Source organism: Crotalus tigris, unplaced genomic scaffold, assembly GCF_016545835.1.
Source record: "Crotalus tigris isolate CLP2741 ecotype Arizona unplaced genomic scaffold, ASM1654583v1 scf7180000017937.1871474, whole genome shotgun sequence".
In the NCBI taxonomy this organism is placed as follows: Eukaryota; Metazoa; Chordata; class Lepidosauria; order Squamata; family Viperidae; genus Crotalus; species Crotalus tigris.
Window position 1 is genome coordinate 1,759,051 of NW_024096729.1, and position 17,216 is coordinate 1,776,266.

A 17,216-nucleotide genomic window follows, 5' to 3' on the forward strand; every position below is an offset into this window, starting at 1 on the left:
ATCAAACATGAGAAGAGATGGGAAGAAACTAATCCAGAGCTCCTTTGTGTACTGTTCTATGCAGCTCCAGTGTTATTTATCCTGATTCACTGGCATACTTGAGGAAACAAGGAATTGTCAGAATGTTTTTATTTTAATGCAGGGTTGAATAAAGGTGATTGAGATAGTTCTTCAGATAAACAATCTCTTGTCTCTCTCCTCTCTCCACACAGGAAATAACATCCCGGTCTTACAGTCAAATATGTTTGGAAAAGACCAAGTTGAAAAAAAAGTTGATTTATCAGGAGCTCATGGGACTTTTTGCTGCCCCCAAAGAGTCAGGGGAACCATAATGTGGGGCTTTTTCTGATTGTTTGGAAGGACTTAAGGATTAAACATGTGCCTTAAACCCCATAGAAAGGTTTTAGCCAGGTAGAGACAGTACTGTCCCCACAGCCTTAAAAAAAGAATAAAACCTAGCCTCTGGCCACAAAAGGTTGCCTGCTCTTTTCCTCTGTCAACATACAAGCAAAGTTACCTTTGCAATTACCGTAAATTAAAACAAGAACTGACTTGGTTTATTCTACCTTCTTTGTACTGTATGACTTGGCAAGGCTGCCTCTTTTCCCAAGAAGGCCAACCATCTGTTTAAGGCCTTTGCCCAAAAATTATCTTTATTTGCATGGCAAGCTGCCTCCCACTGCCTTGCTCAGAAGCAGGAAAGAGATGACGTGGCTACAAGGTGAGCACAGAGGGAAGAAGAGATACCGATCAGACCAACCAAATACTAGAAGCAAACAAAGGAGTGACTTTGGGGACAGGGAAGAGATGGAGGGGAGAGGAAACAAAAAGGGGATAAATAGAGGTTGCATTTAACAAATTGTATAGCTCTTATTTAGGGAAACAGGATGCATCCAGTACTTAATAACAGAGTTGGAAGGGACCTTGTAGATCATCTAGTCCAACCCCCTGCTCAAGCAGGAGACCCTATACTATTTCTGACAAGTGGCTGCCTGGTCTCTCTTGAAAGTGTCCAGCGATGAAGCACCCACAACTTCTGAGGCAAGCTGTTCCATTGATTGATTGTCCTTTCCTCCATGCAGGTTTTATTATTATTATCTACAGCAATCAAACAAGTGCCTAAATTGGCTTTCCCCAGCTTGGTAGAATTCAGAAGTGTTAACTCCAACTCACCTAATCTGAGTGTCTAGAATCCAAGGCATTCAGCAAGTGCCAAAAGGGAGGAAGATTTGCTTAAAGATTGAATTCAAAATAAGGTTAATAGAAGTTGGAAAACCTATAATATGAGTTAATGAGGCTTAAAGAGGCTTTCCAGCCAGCTTAACTGGTTTACACATCCTAGTTGACTCAGACATTTTCAAAATAATATGTTCCCTAACTGCCTTTTAAAATTTTTATATTTAAAAATAAATATTGTTTTATCATTGCATTCCACATGTTTTATGATGGATGGTTTTACACTTGATTATTTAACTTAGATTTATATATTTTACATATATATTACACCTTTTTGGACTCCTGGATATCTAAAACACATCTAATACAGTCATCATAATTCCAGACAAATTAAGGATGATTCTAGTTGAGCTGGTTGGCTTAATGCCTTCCAGTCTGAGTCCAATTTTCTATAGAGGAGTAGCAAAATCCCAGAGCAAGGTGCTACCACACCCATGGATAAAACCATCATTGTTCTATTTAATTTCCCTGTTCTATTCTTTTATATTTGCTTTTCTTAATATAAACAATATTTTAAATCCTGTTTCACAGCAAATAAGCTTCCTTTTCTTCAAGCATGTGGGATGATGTCATCAAGCTGGTATTTTTTTCCCGGAGTTTGGTCCTATATATATATTGCGGAGAGTCCGTGTTTGGGAGACAAATTGAATTGGGTCGCAGAACCTGTCTGCAAAACTATTGCTTTCTGTCCCTCTTACTTTTTTTCACTTGAGGGAGCCAGTTCATCTTATCTTAAGGCAGGGCTGGACAGGTCTTGCCAGTCCAGATATATTTAAAGCCAATGTAGTTATTTTTTTTTTCCTTCCTAATGTTTTTCAAGTGCAGGGTCTGTTTTTCAGATCAAACGGAAGTGGATCCATCGGTTGTGGCAGGAATTGACTGACCGGCTTGTTGCCCAAGCCTTATTTCATGGACTGAGAGAAAGCGACTAGCCCAAAATCACCTAGCCAGATACTTGAGAATTATTCAGGCAGAGTAAACTTAAAATTGAATGAAAGCATAAGAGTACATAAAAATAGAAATCCATCTTAAATTAGAGAAATGGATACAAGTAATCCCCGAGTTATGAGCGTTCACTTAATGCTTGTTCGAAGTTACATGATAAGCGCCACCTAGTGCTTACAAGCAAGTCCCAAAATTACGAATATTGCAGCACCACAGCAGTCGTTCACCCTTACGAGCGACTGCAGAGGCTCTGCAACATTCACCCTAGTTATGCCCTCCCTCCCCACTCCGGGTCTCCCTACGCACCAGGCCTTCAGTACCTTGTGACAATAAAGATCCTTCGCTTTCTTGGCTGCTCCAGGCCTTCGGTGCATTTGCAGAGAATGGAGGCCTAAAGTAACGCAAGATCACTCGAGATCAGTGGGGCAAGGTCTCATGATACTGATCTCGCGTGATCTCATGGTACTTTAGGCCTCTGTTCTCTACAACAGAACAGAACTAAAGCCAGGGGACCCTTTCACGTGCCTCCAGAGGCTGGATCGGGACACCAGAGGCCTTTTCTAGACACTGCCACCCAGATCTGAGGCTGGGAGATGCTTCCACGTTCCTCCAGAGGCTGGATTGGGATGTCATAGGCCTTCTCCAGGCTGCTGCCACCCGAAACAGGTCACCGGAGGGCCGCGTAAGTATCCCCTGGTCAGATCCGGGTGGCAGCGTCCTGGAAAAGGCCTCCAATGCCTCAATCCGGCCTCCGGAGGCATGGGGAAGCGTCCCTCAACCTTAGATTCGGGCGGCAGCAGGAACTGCAGCAGAGAGGAAATGGCTCTTTTGAAGGGGAGTCCGGTGCGACAGGAAGAGAAGGGAAAGCGTGAGGTTATCTTAGTGGGTCGGGGAGGCCTTGGGCGCCTGTTCCATCACTAGGCCCTCCATGGCCTTCCCCACCTTGAGATACCTCATATTCACTTAACAAACTGTATGCGTCTTAATGAGGTACGAGATTCACTTCCATGAGTTTTCGAGTTACAAGTGGAATGGGGGGCTCCATTACACTCGTAACTTGAGGACTACCTGTAATTGGTCTAAGCTGAAGCTTAGTGGGAAGGCACAAGTGTTTTCATGCAGAGAATGCAGGGCTAGTCCGAGGATAGGATACTGGGCAGATTGTCCTGTAGTTCAGTGGTTCTTAGCCAGGGATCATATTGCACTCGGCCTAGAATATTTTAAGAGAGCTATAAGTGAAAAATGTGGATTGGGAGGCCATAGTACATGTCATGGAGACACAGAAATGCAAAGTATATTAGATTGAACATACTGTTGTTGATGCCAGAAAATTCACAAGATGTTATATCTGTATCGTTAATAGGACAGATGGCCACAGGAGAAAAGAGCCATGGAATGGAGCCATGGGAGAAAAAAAGTTGAGAAACACTGCTCTACTTGACCTCTTGAATATTAACAGGCCCCAGTGAATAGTTCTGCAATCCTGCCAATCAATGCAGATTATGAACACTCAAATAGGCCAGTTATCTGATTCTGCACTAGCTAGCCTCTTCAGTCCTTCCTCTTTAAACTGTCTCTTAAGACGTGTCATGCTGAAACACCAGGTCCTTAGAACAGTATTCCTCAACCAACTATCCCTTTGATGTATTGGATTACAATCCCATTATCCTGATTTAACAACTGGTTGGAGTGACTTCCCAATGCATTTGGGGAACATTTCAAAATATCTTGAAAAGGGACTTGGGGGAAAAAAAGAAGTAGCTTATTTGAGAGACGGGATAATTCTCTAATATATTCAAGCAGCCTTTAGATATTTTCCCCACAAACAAGCTAGTGCCCTACACTAAATCAAAACAAATAAATATTTTCATAGACGTTTTTCTCTCCATAAAGCAGGAACATTATTTAACCAGGCATAAGAACCCTCAAGATGTATTTAAACGCCTGGAAGAACATGACAGACAGTGTTGTACAGGTCCGGAATGCTTCATTTTAAAATTCCAATCACACATCTTACTCTTCTTCCCCATGATAGATTTGAATTTAATTTCTTTGTTTTTCGTGTGTGGTTTTATGTGTGTATATAAATGAAGCTCTATAAATCTTGAGCCTCATAATAATTTACTATTAATTGTTATATAGCATTTATATCCTTGCTTTTCTCTGGAAACTCAAGGGAGTAGGGGACTGGAGGCTACACATGATGAACAGTTGCAGGAACAGAATATATCTAGTCTAACAAAGAGAAGGACTAGAGGTTGACATGACAGCAGTCTCCCAATACAAAGGGTGATCACAGCAAAGAGGGGGGGGGGTCAACCTATTCTCCAATTTACCTGAGGGAAAGACAGAAAATAATGAGTGGATGATCATTAAAGAGAGATCCAACCTAGAATTAAAAGGAAATTTCTTGACAGTGAGAACAATTAATCAACGGAACGGCTTGTCTCCAGAAGTTGTAAGTTCTCCGTCACTCGAGGTTTTTAAGAAGAGATTGCACATCCATTTGTCCAGAATGGTACAGGGTCTTCTGCTTGAGCAAGTAGTTGGACTACAAGACCTCCAAGGTCCCTTCCAACTCTGTTAATCTGTCTGTGTCTCCCCCCACCTTTGTCCTCACTATGAGTTGTTTCGATTGAAAAATACTGATCCAAAGAAACATTGCCTCTATTTCAGATATTCAGACGCTGAGCATTATTTTGTTTGTGCAATCAAAAGGTCCTACTCATTGCAAGAGAAGATTATTGTGGTATAGTAGTCTGTTGAACTAGGATCAGAGTTGCAAGTCACTGGATGTCCTTGGAAAAGTCATTGCTGGCCAGTCATAATGTGTTTTGTTTGGTTTTGAGTTAGCATGTCTTGTAAGAAACCACCCATTGTGTTGCATAGTACATGGCTTCTGGCTCACCTCAGTAGATGAACCCAGTGAGTGATGTTTATTCATTGACTTCAGAATACATGATTCAATATTATGAGAAAGGCAGGTGACAACACTGGACATTTCTCCATATCCATCTTCCATATCCATCTTCCCCCATCTCCTGGGTCTTTCCACCAATGGGAAGTATGAAAGTTGGTTGACTCATTTTAATTAATCTCTGTGATCACTTGGAGTTGAAAGTAAGTTGATAGCACATAATCAATGTTTTTCTGATGGCAGGAATATCATCTTGAATAATGGGACAGAAATAATTATAGTTGTTTTGTTTGAATAATATTTACTCTTTATAGTCATTTTAAGGCATTTCAGGAAGTTTGTCATCCTGAAAGATGGAATAAAATAAATAATAATGAAGAGTAAACTTGCCTAACCAGAATTGGGATAATATGGGTAGAGGAAGGAAGAAACTTGTACTTGAAATCTTAGGAGGTAGGATAATATGACAGCATAATCCACAGTGATATCTGAAAGAAAAAGCTCCCAGAGAAATAGTCATGGATCTGGGGAAGGACTAATGGTACTATATATAGATTGTAAACTGGATAATCACTATATTGCAGCAAAGGGGATATAGAACAGTGTGCTGCTTTGCTTCCATCAAATAAATGGTCTTTCTGATTGTATCAACTTGGCTATAGGATGCCTAGGGAGAACTGCAGCCAGAAAGGGAGGACACATGTGGTTTACATGCAAATGATCCCAGACTTAATCATTGGCATCTCCAAAGTAGTAGTATAAAGATACCCTCCCCCCAGAGACATGTAAGCTGCTTACATTAATAAACCTATGAACTCCCCACGCCCTATATATGGGGACTGCTTAATTTTTCCTTGTAAGCAGGACTTTTTTTGTCATAGAACTCCCAGAACGGAGTTCCGGCACCTTTTTTGGATGGAACCTTGTAGGGTAGGCAAGGCAGGTTGTATGATGTGTGTGAGTTCCGGCACCTTTTTTTTTTTTTAACAAAAAAAGCACTGCTTGTAAGTAACATTCATACAGAAGGTTGAACTGATCCTAGATGGTCACAGGGAGAAGAATCAATCAAGAACCTGGTCCAGTAAACCAAACTTTCTATTCACTGACCACAGCTCTGGTTTTGGAGCCCAATATATACTGTATGCATGCTAATAAAATTAAATTGTATCTTCAAAGTGATTTGGTTGCTTTAGGTGAGCCAGGTTTTGGACACAGCACCAGTTAACAGACATCAAGTAGTAGGTGATGGGAAAGACTTCTGCATGAACCCCAGTCACCAGCCAGGGCAGAAAGCCACATTTTGACCTGAAACAGTGTTTCTTAAGTCTGATATCTACTTAAATTGGAGATGTCTCATTCTGTAAGGCTCCCAAGGGCTGGAATAAATATAAATATTGCATTTAGCAAATGTCTGGAGGTAAGGCATAACCTCTTAGTCTTCCCGGTACCTAGCATAGTAAGGGAACACTTGCATGTTTGAGATAGATGGATGGATGGGTATTGACACACACATTAAACAATAAAACACTTAGGGAAGACAGCAGTGCAATTATAATGACATGTACTATAACATTAACTCAATAGCCCTTGCTGATTTTTTTAAAATGTAAAGCACATTTTCAGAAGGTTTAGAGAAATTGATTTATTTCTTTCAGAGAAAAAAAATTCAGCTAGAGCTAATCCGGGTGCCTGAAGAATTTTGGTTATGAGGAAGAAATAGCTATTTCTGTAAAACTTATGAGGAGTCCTTGGTAGTCTTTGAGTTTGGTTGTTTTCTTGCAAGTGTTTCATTACCCAAACTAGGTAATATCATTAGTGCTAGCATTCATGATGTAACCTAGTTTGGGTAATGAAAAGTCTACAAGAAAACAGCCAAGCTTAGAGAGCACCAAGGACCCCTCAGTTTCAATCCTGAGCTACAAATATTCTCCTTTAGCGGTAAAATTTATAATGTCAGACAATGGAGGCTCTGCTTTCAGTAGTTCAGAAGTAGAAAGGCACATAACTGTGATTTTATGGCCTTGGTCTTGTCCTGGATCCATATTAATGTTTTGTTTTCCTCCTTTCTGCACAGGTAATATGGTCGAATGGTGTTTGCCACAAGACATTGATCTGGAAGGTGTTGAGTTCAAATCTATGGCCAGTGGATCCCATAAAATCCAGTCTGATTTCATGTGAGTGCATTGCAGACTTCCTGCACCACTCAGTTATACAGATCTTTCGGTTATCTGGAAAGGATTAAATGGGTACAGTGGTTTTCATTATTAAGACAAAATGCTCAGCATTAATGTCAATCATATGTATAGGTGACTGCAGATTTGAGGACGAATGTAGCATGCACAGCACCAAGGACCAGGGTTTACTGTCCATAACCTCTTACCCACTGCTATGCCTAGTAATATTAAACCACACTGGGCAGTCTGTATATATTTGTGTGATTTCTTCAGAGTCAAATTCACCTTTCGAAGTACCTGTCCAGGGCTACCTGAAGGGGGAAAAAACAGTCAAGCTGCTAGCTGCACCTATGCCATCAAAACCCCATTCTTTTTAATGTGCGCTATGCACATGAAGCACATAAAATATGGACATGTTGCAGTTACAAATCTTGACTTTTTTTGATGGTCCCAGTGCCCCTTGTCCCTCCTGGCTGCGACTGTTCATTCTTCTTATAGGAGTGAATCGTAAATTTGGAAAACAAGGTATGCTAAACATTGTGTCTACCTCTGGTAATGTCTATATCTTAGTATATCTTGTAAGACCCAATGTTGGAAGAGTGATTTATAAAGAAACAGTAAACATCTCCATTTTATCATTTTATAAGTGCAGTTGCTCTCAAAGACTAGTCTGGCAACTGGAATACATCTGGAATATAATTGGCATCTGTGCTGAAAAGCAAAAAGGAGTTCTTGACTATTTCCAGCCATATTGAAAGCAGCAAAGTGCCTTCCAGATTTGTAATTGAATCCTAAGTTTGTTCAGTGCAGGATCCACTCCAGCAGTGTTTCTTAAAGTGTGATCTTAGGACCCCTGGGGGTCTCCCAAGACCTGTCAGGGGTCTCCATAATTAAAATTATTTGCCTGATTATATTCTTCTGATCTATTAAGCTAGTAACTCTAAAGAAAGACATATAGTTAAACATATAGTTTGGTACAATTTGTAATAACCCTATGCTGGCTCCCAATGACATAATGATAACCAGCTAGATCTCCATTTCCAGTCTGACAAAATGTAAACACAAAATAAGAGAACATTTCCACTTGTCATTGCCAGTTCATCACTTTTTCTACTCCTCTGACGTCCAATTTGATTTTTCTCAATATCTCAGATTCAAAGATAGCGTAAACGCTTTTCCCAAGATGCCAATTCCTTCAGTTAATTCTTCCCTGACAATGAGGATGAAGTCCAGGATAGCAGATGCAATTTCTTTTTTCTACCACTTTCTGACAGATAAAATTGTCAGCAAGAGAGGATAAGGATTTGTTGGTCCTCTTGGTAGAATTAGATTCCTGTAAATGTCAGGATAATTTATATTTCTCATTAACATTTATTGCATCCATCTTTGAAACATCGATCATCTGGCACAGAAGGGCCTACATACAGCATCTTCTTCTGTAATAAATACCCACAACAACATCATTTTTGTTTCTCTCTTCATTTCTTACCCTTTTTTTCAGTATTTCTGTACTCCAATCCCTGAATTTCTGTACAAATATATATATTTTTGTTTGGAACAGAATAATAATTCTTTTACTAAGTTGCCCACAAGTTGTAGTTGTTTAATGATGGTTTTCTCCGTGGGCCTCTGCTATTAATCAGTTGCTAGTCAAAGAAAGTATATCTGGTGCTTACTTTGCTACCTTTTAAGTGCCAAATAAAGACTTAACAAAATAGAGTATTTGGGTATTTTGATATCTACCAATCTTCAGGTAGTTCTTGCTTAACAATCATTTGTTTAACAATTGTTCGAAGTTATGACAGTGCTGGAAAAAGTGACTTATGACTGGTCTCACACTTAACAGCCATTGCAGCAGCCCTGTTGTCACATGATCATGAGTCAGGCCCTTTACAACAGTTGGACTTTCCTGTGATCACATGATCACCATTTGCAACTTTCCCAGTTGGCTTCCTACAAGCAAAGTCTTTGAGGAAGCTGGCAGGGAAGGTCACAAGTCACCGTCATGTGATATCTCAGTTAACACCACTATGATTCACTTAACAATTTCAGCAAAAAAGGTCATAAAATCAGTTACATGATGCTCGCTTAACGATCACACCTTTTAATGATGAATTTTCCAGTCCCTATCGTGTGGGTGTACGTTCAGAACCTATATCTTATCTGCCTTGGTGAAATTGGTCCCCTGCAGTTCTTAAATATTGTAGTCTGGGTATTTTTTGCTGAAAGGCTTCTTGGAAGGCCTCTATATAATTAATAAAATAAAGTTTATTTAATCCTAGAACTGGAGCTAGGATTGAAGGAATAATATTCTTCCCAAGAGGCGAAAAAGCAGCCTAAGGAAACTGTGCTAGTGCTGTATTTTAAGGATAGATTGCAAGTTAGTTCTCAATCCCATAGTTCAGTGATGGCGAACCTTTTAGAGACCGAGTGTCCAAACTGCAACCCAAAACCCATTTATGCATTGTCAGGTGCCAGGTGGGTTTGGCCATTGGGTGGGCGTGGCCGTAGTGGTAATGGCAAACTGGGTGGGACTAAAAAGTTCAATCAATCAATTCCAACTTTGCAAGATCTTTTTTTTTCCTGCAAGAAGTTGAAATTGACTGATTGATTGAACCTTTTTTTTTTTTGCACACGGCGGCAGAGGCCTAAAGCGAAAGCGTTTTATAAAACCCAGCTGAAGGCCTAGGACTGGGGCAACGGTGCACATGCCCACAGAGAGGGCTCTGAGTGCTGCCTCTGGCACCCGTGCCATAGGTTCGCCACCACTGCCATAGTTGAAGAGCAAAGGCATAAGTCAGTGGTGGCGAACCTATGGCATGGGTTCCAGAGGCGGCACTCGGAGCCCTCTCTGTGGGCACATGTGCTGTTGCCCCAGCCTTGCTTCCCCCCGCGCCCCCTCCTGTCCAGCAGCCTCCCCTGAAAGAGACTTACCCTTGAGCGTGGCCCACACGGAGCAGCGCAGCCAAGGACATGGCAGCCAGGCAGCGTAGACAAGACTCTGCCTTCACACCCCATCATGCAGTTGATGCTGCAGTGTGCAGGCAGAGGGTGTGGCTGCTATAGCGCTGCTAGGTTGTCTGGGCGATCTGTGGCGAGCCCTGGAGGCCGTGAGTGGTCCTGTGGGCAGGCGGGGCGGGGGATAGGGGCAGAGTGGGGGCGGGGCAGGGGGGTAGAGTGGGGCGGGGCCAGTTTTTGGGCACTCGGTCTCTAAAAGGTTTGCCATCACTGGCATAAGTGCTATGTGTGCTGTAAATTCTCTGGTTCTCCCATGACCTGTTTTCATAGTCCTTCTTGCTACCATCAGGCTTTGTTATGTTTTTAATCATTTGTCTGCTGATGCTTTGAAGATGTATCCTTATTCTTTTCTAGTTACTTCCGGAAAGGTGTTTGCTTTGGTTTGGCTTGTTTTGCCAATATGCCTGTGGAGAGCGAATTGGAACGTGGTGCGCGGATGAAATCTGTGGGCATTCTTTCTCCTTCCTACACTCTGTTGTACAGATACATGCACTTCTTGGAGAACCAGGTCAGGTAGGTCCTTAGATAAAGGAAGCACGTGGGGATGGTGTTTCTTCTAACACCTCCAAGCGTCCTACAAGCAGTGTTTAGTTCATAATGGGAAGCCCTGTTAGATCTTCTAGATCACTGCTATGTTTTGGCTGTGACAGCGATGAACCAATGTTTATTTGTTACCTAAATGAAGGTATTTCCCATAAAGTAGAGATAGGCAAAATCCCAATGAAAATGGGATATCGCCACATGGGGTGTGCTATGGCATGAATCTGATTCCGAATCAAGACCTGTCTGTGCAAGACAAATGCCATGTGTGTGATTCCGTGGTGGTGCAGTGGTTAGAATGCAGTATTGCAGGGTAATTCTTCCGACTGCCAGCAGTTTGATCCTGACTGGCTCAAGGTTGATTTCAGCCTTCTTTCCGAGATTGGTAAAATGAAAACCCAGATTGTCGGGGGCAATATACTGACTCTGTAAGCAGCTCAGAAAGGGCTATAAAACACTATGAAGTGGTATATATGTCTAAGTGCTATTGCTATTCTTTCTGAGGATTTGCTGGGAAACCCAGCCCTTTCCCCTCACATTGGGCATAATCTACCAACCCACCCACCCTCCCAAACAGAGGGGCTCAATCCAGGCCTCAACTGGACCACTTTGCTGTCAGTCTTATTATGAAGATAAATAGGAAATGAATTGTGCATCTGATAAGGGAGGCTATAGAGGGATCACTAGTTTATTTGTTTCCCTTCCAGGCATCAGTTGGAAATGCCAGGACATTACTCTCACTTGGAAGCCTTTTACGATGACAAGAAAGGGGTCTTCCCAGCAGGCACTCTTGTTTCACAGCAACCCATCCACTGGCTGCCTTCCATCCACAAATATATGTATCCAGAGATGAAGGTGAGAAATAATTGGAACTGTTGAACTGTGTATGTTGGTTTCATTATTACCAATAGATGCTATGTTTTTTGGTTACTCTGGGTTCTAAGGGTATGGGTAGTGTATTTTTCTCCCTTCGGTTATGGAATGTTTATGTTATATTATTATATTGTTTTTGTGCTTCTTGCTGTGGATGCTTATGTTCAATTTTTTGTTTTGTTTTACTTACTGTGGATGTTTCCTCGCATTTTATTTGGTTGGGAGCCGACTGCATCAGACTATTTTGGCAGCAGCATAAATATTTAATGAAATAAAACTCTGGGTGTCTGTTCATCACAGCAGTCAATTCCTTGCTGGGAGTGAGAGACAATGACCAATTTTTCGCTATTTATAAAAAAAAAAAAAAGAGAGAGAGAGAGAGAGATACCAACCATGGGTAGTTCCTCTCTTCTCAGAGCTTTTGTTGAAATTGCCATTTCTGTAGCCGCTCGCTTCCCTTGTTTCAGCTTTGACCTCGGTTTCTTGCTGTTTCCTCTGGCTGCAGATCACCCACCCTGCAGGCTGTATGTCTCAGTTCATCAAGTTCTTTGGAGAGCAGATCCTGACCCTCTGGAAGTTTGCCTTGCTCCGCAAGCGCATTTTGATATTTTCCCCACCTCCCGTCGGCGTGGTCTGCTACAGAGGTAGGAAGGAGGGTAGAGCATGTGGTCTTCGTTACAAAATCAGGCAACAGAAAAAAGCATAATTCACCCATTTCATATTACAGAAATTTAAGAAGAGGAAGAGGGAAGAAGGGAGAGAGAGAGAGAGAAAAACGTTTTTTAAGGAAGTTACTCTCTTGCAGATCAAATTATTGTAATACTTTGCCATTTTAATAAAATATTTTCCTACTATACATGTCCTCAAGTTATGATCGTAATGGAGCCTGCCCATAATTTTCATGTGTTATGACAGTTATAAAGCTGGTTGGTCATGTGACCTTTTTTGCATAAAGTCATAAAGTGAGCACCATGGCCATTAAATGAACCAGTGGTTTGCCAAGGGCTGTTTTTGCCCGACACTGGAAGTAAATGCTGATTTTTGGCAAAACCTTTGAAAAACGTGACTATAGGATGCTGCAAACAATTACCAATGCAACCTGGTTGTTGAATTCCCAAAAGGCGATCCCATGACTGCAAGTGGTGTGTGGCAGACTTTCAGAAATTCAAATCTGGGTAATAAGTATCACCCATGTTGATCTGTCGGAACTTATAATGGTTACTAAGTGACTGGTTGTAAGTTGAGGTCTTACATAAGTTGAGGACTGTGTAAAAAAAAGTTCATTTGCCAATGACAGATATTCCACATCCAAAAGCACAAACATTTTTTTACATATATGTTCAGATGCAGATTTTCAGAGAATGTATTAAGGTTTCACTTTATGTAATATCCAAATTAGCTGTCGACTCATACATTTTATAAGTGGAAAACAGAATTGTTATGTAGCATAGTATTTTTTAGCATGTTGACAGTGTAAATGTTTTAATGAAATTGCATTCATATTGCACCTTTTCTCTCGGGTGCTTTAAATCAGAGGTCCCCAATTTTTTGGGCACCAGGGACCAGTTCCATGGGCTAGAGGGTGCATGGTTTTGTGTGCTGCCTGCATCCTGCGGATGGGGCTTTGCTTGTTTGTGCGGTCCAGATGCTGGCATGCTGCGGCCCGATACTGATCCACAGACTGGGGATTGGGGACCCCTGCTTTAAATGGTAGGGAGGATGTCCCTTCCCCATGTTTTTCTTCACAACAAAAACCCTGTAAGTTAGGTTGGGCTCAGAGAAATGGAATAAGAGAGCCAGTTTGGTCTGGAGGTGAAGGCACCAGGCTAGGAAAGCGGGAGACTGTGAATTCTAGTTCCGCCTTAGCCATGAAAGATGGCTGGACAACGTTGGGCCAGTCACTCTGTCTCAGCCCAACTCACCTTACAGGGTTGTTGTTATGGGAAAAATAGGAGCAGGAAGGTGTGTTGGATGTGTTCGCTGCCCTGAGTTATTTGTAAAAATTAATAAAGGCAGGATATAACTAACTAACTAAATAAATAAATAAAAGGTCCCAAAGTTATCCAGTGGGCTCTATGGTTGGGTGGGGACTTGAACTTCAGCAACCCAAATCTGTCTTAAAATTGTCAAGGTTGAGAAACACAGGTCTAGCGCATTAACAGTTCATTACATTCTTAGTAGATAATTTAACAAGTTACATTATTGGCAAATTCACACTGTTGCCTCCTGAGTTCCTAAGACAGGCAGGCATACGTGGGTGTGAGGTAGAGAAAACTAAATGGTCTGTTTTTCAGCTGCATACACATTCAGTCGTGTCTTACTGAGTTGACGTTCTTACTCCTGAAGAGAGAGGCAATGGCTTCCATGAAGAAAAGAAAAGCAAATATACAGTTCTGGAAAACAAAAGTGTTAATTAGTGTCTCTATTCCTGAATGTCTTTTTATTCATAAATGCATTTTTCATTTTGGAGCTTCCCTGTTTTTTCCAAGGGCATTCAGTGAACATTGTTTTGATTTTCGGAATATCATTTGATTGCTCTGGGTAGCGACATTTCCTCCTGTGGCAGGTTTCTTCCCAGATTCTCAAAGAAGTTCTGGAGGTCCCATTGCCTATCTTATGCCTTGTTGGTTTCTTCCTGTTCTTGCCTATAGTTTATTGCTGCTGCTGCCTTGCCAATGTCTCCTTGCCGGGTATTGGAGGGACTGTCCCTGAGTCTAAGCCATTTTTCTATGTCAATGTAGCCGACATTGAAATGCTGGAGACTGAAGTATCATATGTAGCCTGTAAGTATGTAATGCTCCAGATTTACTTCCTTATTGTATTTGTGCTACCTGGGATCAGTTTGGCTGTTTTAGAAGTTGGACTTCCAACAATTTTACATGAAACATTTATACATTCAGCACAGCTGAATATTAAAGATATTTGAGGAATGTACCCTATCATTTTGGCAGATAGAGGTAGCAAATCTGGTTCTGTGTTTTGAAAAATCCTACCACTTCCATGCAAGAAGTATCTAAAAATTAGTATATTATAGTCTCCGTATACTATAGCAAGCATGTAGGCCAGACATGTCAAACTCGCAACATCATGTGACGTCGCGCGACGTATTGGAGCTTTCCCCCCATTGTCGGCAATGGGGTGGGTGCGGTTTCCTCGTGACGCATCTGGCCTGCAGGCCAGCAGTTTGACACTCCTGATGTAGGCTGTCATCAGCCGTTTCTGCAGATCCAAGGACATCCTGTTTTTTCATGGTTTGATTTTGTCTAGTTCTTTGGTCAAAATAATCAAAATACATGTATTAAGTTTCTGAAAAACTTACAGCAGGGGAGTCCCACTGTGGCAACTTTAAGACTTGTGGATTTCAGCTCCCAGAATTCCCCAGCCAACCATTTGGACTTGCAAAACTCCTTGCAAAACACACTAAATATTTGGGCCTGCCCACTCAATTGATGTTTCCAACAGCCTTGGAGGCTGAATATAAACATCACTGAAACTTCAGCCCATGTTCACTGTGGCTGTTTGTATTTAAGTGTTGACATCTCATTGAGTTTGGTGGAAAACCCAAGTGCATTTAACTTAATTTGGATCCAACCCATTCTCTTGTGTTTTTTTCACCAGGCACAACAGAAAAAATCTTTGAAGAGAAGCAAGATCTCTATGATGTCTATGTAGATAACCAGAATGTAAAGACACATCAAGAGCATCTGCAACCACTCCTGAAGATTAACAGTGCAGACAAGGAGAAGTATCAGAGACTTAATGATCAGAGGTAGTACCAGAAATTGGTTAGGGACTTTTCTCCAAGTTTTATGGGGAGCGTGAGTGAAAGCCTCTGCTTTAGTTCTGAATTGTTCAAGATTTTTGCTCATTTCTTTCCAGCATGTTTATGCAGAATCACAGGGAAGGCTTCACTCAATAAGCCTCTGACTAGATACTCACTTTGATGTTGTAATGATGCCATGGATAGCATGTCCAGGAAGTATTGGATCAGGTTGTGGGTATTTGTTTGGATTGCTATAGGGCACCAATTGTGGATCTGTCAATGTGATGAGTATATATGTTTCCCTCATTCAGACAAATGCTGATGTACTCCCAGGAAGTAGATGGTGACTGTAGTTCTTGTGAAGAGGACCTCTTCATCTTGTAAGTTGTTGAGATGAGATTGTTCAGAGTACTACTTGAAATTAGTGATAGTAATAGTAGTAAAGTTGGAAGGGACCTTGGAGGTCATCTAGTCCAACCCCCTGCTCGGGCAGGAAACCCTACACCATTTCGGACAAATGGCTGTCCAGTCTCTTCTTAAAAACTTCCAGTGTTGGAGCATTTACTGCTTCTGGAGGCAAGCTGTTCCACTGATTAATTGTTCTCACTGTCAGGAAGTTTCTCCTTAGTTCTAGGTTGCTTCTCTCCTTGATGAGTTTCCACCCGTTGCTTCTTGTCCTGCCTTCAGGTGCTTTGGAAAATAGCTTAATTCCCTCTTCTTTATGGCAGCCCCTGAGATATTGGAATACTGCTATCATGTCCCCCCTATATTTTCAAGCACTCTTGTGATTATTGGGAACTTATTTCCTTTGTTCTCCTTTTCTCATCCTCTGTAAGTCTCCTGATTACCTGATTGCAGTTGGAACTTCAGTGATGATGGGGTGAGGTTGAGGTTCCCCCGTACATACTTACCCAATTTGGGGCAGCTACTGCTGAAAAATGTAGTTTTTTCATGGACTTCTGCAAGTCTCAGTAGCTAGGGAATCCATATTTCATGGGGCCACATATTCAGAGAAGCATAGTAGCATGTAAGAGTGATACAAAAGTAAAGATCTATTATGGTCAGCTTAAAGTCTGAGCCCTCAAAGTTATACTCCAACTTCTGTAATCAGGTTGTAGCAATGGCTATAATTTATGCTATTGATGGGGCTATGAAAATTGAAACTAAACCTAAGCAGTAAAATACATTCTGAGTTTGAAATGTTATACTTTTAGCATCAGCAAGGAAATAAACATCAAGGTTGGTGAGAGAAAATTCTCAAGAGTGTTTGTTAGCTAGTCAAGGGCTACATGGTTAAAAGTTGACAATCTCTCCATTGTAGTTCACAAACCTGGAAAAGTAGTGACAAGATAATATTAACCTGAATGGCAAATGGCAATACTAGGTTAAGAGTAGTTTTGAATTTTGGTTTGAAAAAGGGGTCAAAGAGGCCATCTATGTCAAAATTGAACAGCCCTCTCTAAGCAGAGGGGAAAGGATACGACATCATCTATCTCCAGTCTACAACACAGTCCTTTCAGCAGTTCCAAGAAAGCGCCACACACATTTGCACTACTTAGGTGACCCTGACAAGAGAGATAAACCTCCAGGTGCCCTCAACAACTCTCTAAAAGAATGCAAATGATCAGCTGTCCGCAAGGAGTATAAATCCTTCCATTCCCCACCATCCAGTCAGTGCTGAAGAAGCTTCTTGGATGAAATGTCTTCCAAGGAAAAACCAGAAAGACCAGTTGCCTTGTGAAAAAGCACC

The 17,216-nt window shown here is 41.4% G+C and overlaps 1 protein-coding gene across 1 annotated transcript in view; it reads left to right on the forward strand.

Annotated features, from left to right (window-relative positions):
- Positions 1-17,216, forward strand: part of DENND11 (DENN domain containing 11) — a 28,304-nt gene that overhangs the window by 6,439 nt on the left and 4,649 nt on the right. The window contains exons 2-8 of the mRNA XM_039344785.1: positions 7,173-7,272; positions 10,645-10,803; positions 11,538-11,685; positions 12,209-12,347; positions 14,355-14,486; positions 15,322-15,472; positions 15,778-15,846. Of these exons, the coding sequence (XP_039200719.1) occupies positions 7,173-7,272; positions 10,645-10,803; positions 11,538-11,685; positions 12,209-12,347; positions 14,355-14,486; positions 15,322-15,472; positions 15,778-15,846 (898 nt within the window). The remainder of the gene's footprint in view (positions 1-7,172; positions 7,273-10,644; positions 10,804-11,537; positions 11,686-12,208; positions 12,348-14,354; positions 14,487-15,321; positions 15,473-15,777; positions 15,847-17,216) is intronic.